This window comes from Mchenga conophoros, linkage group LG14 (genome assembly GCF_057382185.1).
Source record: "Mchenga conophoros isolate Kocher_MC1m ecotype Shallow Benthic linkage group LG14, M_conophoros_male_GT1.1, whole genome shotgun sequence".
Taxonomy (NCBI): domain Eukaryota; kingdom Metazoa; phylum Chordata; class Actinopteri; order Cichliformes; family Cichlidae; genus Mchenga; species Mchenga conophoros.
Genome location: NC_140539.1, coordinates 21,076,468 through 21,080,478, shown reverse-complemented (window position 1 = coordinate 21,080,478; position 4,011 = coordinate 21,076,468). Strand labels below are relative to the sequence as shown.

The following is a 4,011-nucleotide window of genomic DNA, read 5'->3' as shown; positions in this document are numbered from 1 at the left end:
CCCCCCCCCACCAATACCCATCTCTCCAGAGCCCCTTGCTAGCTTCTCTAAAGAAATAATCAGGTGACGCAGACGTAGATTTTCTTCTTTTATTATATCGCAAACAATAATGACATCCAGGTATATTGTTAACAGTTTGCTGTGTGAAGAGTGAGACCATAGTGGCGATAACATCATGAGCTCTCCTGTAGGAGCTTGTTGTGAAGTCTGAAGTCCTCGTGTGTGGTTCACAGGCAGGTTACAGAGGGCCGAGGGAAACGACCCACAGACAGTAAAAAGCTGTCCGTCGGTCCCTTCACACACCAGACCAGAGCAGCACAGGGATTGCTTTGGACCTGCGAATGTCAAAAGGGGATTTTCCCAACACTTGCATACATTGTCAGCCATGTTGTAGGTTTGCTTTTAGTCTTTTTCCTTCTTTTTCCCCCTCCCCCAACCGATTATTACAAAATAAACAGAACGCACATCGTCCTGACCTCTGATCATCACCTTCCTCCTTGAAGTAAAATCAAGGAGGGGCATAAGTTTTCTTTACATTTTGTGGTCTGGCATGTCAGAGTGATCCTGAGGAGACTTTTCAAAAAGGCTGGTTGCAGCATCTGGACCCCCAAGGAGGCTGCTTTCTCAAGATAAACCCGATTGTACAGACAAATGTCTCCATTTTTGGCTTCAGCTAGAACATTTAACACGTTGGCATCTCTGTTAGCCAAACTGTACTACAAAAATGTACTCTCTTCATCCAAAGCCTCTGACGAAATGTTCTGTACGGAGAAAAAACAGCTTATAGGGAGAAAAAAAAAAGTAAGGGGGCAGAGGGGCACTGCACCAAAAGGGAGACATCAGTAATATTTCCTGAAAGAGAGGGTTTCTCCTTTGGGACATCCTAGTCTGCCACAATCCCATTACATGTACAGAAGGAGGAGGCTGTCAAACCTCCCTCGAATAGCATCACACAACAAAACCAGCTGTCCTACAACCAGAGATCAGAGCTGTCCGAACCCGGATCAGTTTGGGGAAAGAACAATTACTCGATTTCTCTGTGATTCCAACAGCGTGGCACCATTATCATTAACGCTGAAGAGGAAGAAGGCAAATAAGCACTCATTCACCAATTTTTTTTAAGTCAATCATTCACCAAATCATTTAAAACGTCACGTTCCGACAGCTCCGCCTCTGGGCGCAGGCTTACATGCAGCGGTGCTACATCACCAGGTCACATTTAGGCTCACAGTGGCCACTAGCAAGAGCTTGAGCAGCAGATCACCACATCCAGTTACACACAGGAAGAGAGGAAAAACTTGGCAAAGAAGCTAAGATAAGAAGATCTGTTAAAGCAGTGGAATTCTTTATTAGCCAAGAGATGCACTGGAATGACACGGCTAATCGGAAATTATAAGTGTTTTGTTTTTCAATTTAATTTAAACGCTTCATCAACATCATTGTTGTCTTTGATCACCAGTGAATGAACAAAGCTTCAGTGAAAAAAAACAAAACAAAAAAACAGGGATGTGCAAGATTAACAAATCACCTTGGCAGCTACAGCTAGACGCAAGATGTTTCATTTATTTTTCATTATGTTTGTGTCCTATGAGGGAAGTGGAATGGTTGTCTCTTCAGCATTTAATCCAAAAATCAGAACTTTTGAGGAAACCCACTCAGGAGAGATTTGTCTGTGGAGACCCTCGGGTGTTAGTGTTGTCTTTCTCTGTACCCTTTAAGATGAGTTTTGACACCTCTGCATATATCAATAAAGACGTGGTTTGACAATCAGAATAGTTTCAGGGTTTTTCTAAGGATAGCTGCAGATACAAACCCAGTCATTTTGTTGTAAAGCAGGTCTGAGATATGACAAACTGCTCAGTTCAGGAAAGCGTTTCCAGGGTAAAGAGCTAAAGTATAAACCGTCCAGACGAGACGACCTCCGCAGTTATCCGGCATTTCCTCACTAATCCTCATTCCCGGCTAGGGTTATCAGTTTACGGCGACAGTAAAAAAAAATTGCCAGGCTTCTTAATTGATAACAAGCTAAATTTACATTTATTTTCACAGAAAACTGGCTTCTTTGTATTATTTCAGTACTCAAAACCGATTTCTTTATGCACAAGGTATAACTCAAAAATTACAGACCCTTGCACATGCCAGATATGGAACCTGGGGGGCGCTCAATTTGACTCCTTGTCGTGTATTAGCCAGTTCACTGTGTTATTTTTTTTAAGCCTTCAGAGGGCGAAGCGGGATAACTGAGCATCTTCAGACTTTCCTTTGGTGCTCCAAGCCCCCCGCCACATCCAACCAGGTCAGGAGGCGAGAGACGTGGCTACGAGATCCGGCCGGGTCTGACTGAGGAGGTGAAGGGAAAACGTCTCCTAAAAAGGGAGGCGCGCCCGAGATCTTTACTCAGATTAAACGGGTGTAATCCCCAAAGTCTGCTCAGCGACCAGGGCGCTCACTGACGGCGAAACTCGCTCGCTACATCAGGCTTCTTGTTTTAAAAAAACAAAAGAAGAAAAAACAAGCTTAGTGTAGCTACTCGCAAAGCCACGCATTTTAAAAATGGGATCATTTATCTAAAGCCCAGCAGCAATTCATGTGCCGCCGTGACAATGAGTACAAAGCCGTTTTCAAGCCCCCGAGGTCCAAGGACACAGTTTGAAACATTCGTATATACAGCCATTAAAATATTACCTAGATCCACATGAAGAGAAATGGTATGCACACTTGAGAAGTGATGTTATAAAGCTACAGATTATTTCAATAACAAAGCCCCACATATACGTTTCTCCTGCCTCGTCTCTTAAACGTTTCACCGAGCTAGGCACCGACAGACTACGACAGTGAAGGAGAGAAATAACAGAGAGAGAGAGAGAGGGGGGGAAAAAGAAAAATCCTAAATAAAAAAAATTGACAAAAATAAATCTTACACATAAAGACACTGTCATTTCTTAAATTATCGGTTTTTAGTGCCCTACGTTTCACACCCAGTCAAAAACATCCGCCTTCGGTTGGTCGGTGGAGGCTCCGCGAGCCCCGTTGTTAAACCTATGGTACTTCTAGACAACGTCATGTAAATTTACAGTATACAATTTTGGATTACCATGCAAGAATACTTTTGTGTAACATTTAATAGCTCGATCTACATCCAGGAATAATTTACACAGAAGGACAAAAAAAATAAAATAAAAATTACTGGACCAGAGAGAGCGCGATGGGTAAATAACCATGGCGGTGAGTGCGACAGAAGGGGACCGAGATGTGCGGGGGTGGAGGGGAAGGAGGGAGGAGATGGTTCGGGTTTAAGGTGAGGGAGGGAGGTGAAAGGGTAAGTGGGATGGCAGGAGGAGCGCCTGGGTGGTCAGGGGTTGTGGTCCAATCCTCTCAAGGTCCAAATCAGCGACACTCCCAAACTTTTACCGTTTGATCTACGCTCCCGGTGACCACATAAGGAGCGGCCTTGTGGAAATCTGTGGAGCAAAAGAGAAAAAACACAAAACAGAGTTACCATCAAATTGACTACAGTGACATTGGCAACATTTTTGCCCCTGTGGGCCAGCAGGCCAGTATATATCCAACACCTGTTATGTGTTTATTTCACGTCCTTGGCTCGGATCAAGCATGTGTTTTCAATGTTTGTGGACAAGAATGGAGCTGTAAGGCTCTGAGGAACAAGCAAAGCTTTGGGGCATTTCACTTATTGTTGGTTTTGGCATTGCTTCCCCCCCTCTTTTAAATGACGTAGACCTGACATGAATCTGACGATATTTCAGGGGCGTGGCTGGTTAGCAGCCCGCAAAATCTCATTTGTTCTGGGAACATTTATTAATGTTCCCGTCACTGAATAGAAAGTGAGTCATCACTGAAAATAAAACCACCCTTCAGACATCTGGGAACATGAACACAGTGAAAAAGACTGCAGAGTTAATATCAGGTTTTAAAATAAGAAAGCTTTGGGGAAGAGCTCGTGGTGTTGTATGACAGACCTCTACAGAAAAAGGGGGGAAAATGAAGTTTCTT

The 4,011-nt window shown here is 43.7% G+C and overlaps 1 protein-coding gene across 3 annotated transcripts in view; it reads right to left on the bottom strand.

Moving 5' to 3' along the window:
* Window positions 1-74: 74 nt before the first annotated feature.
* The window catches only part of LOC146559664 (lissencephaly-1 homolog), a 39,255-nt gene continuing 35,318 nt past the window's right edge, over window positions 75-4,011 (bottom strand). For all 3 annotated transcript variants that reach the window (XM_085243329.1, XM_085243331.1, XM_085243330.1), the window contains exon 11: window positions 75-3,461. In XM_085243329.1, coding sequence (XP_085099455.1) covers window positions 3,388-3,461 — 74 coding nt within the window. In that variant the 3' untranslated portion in view covers window positions 75-3,387. The remainder of the gene's footprint in view (window positions 3,462-4,011) is intronic.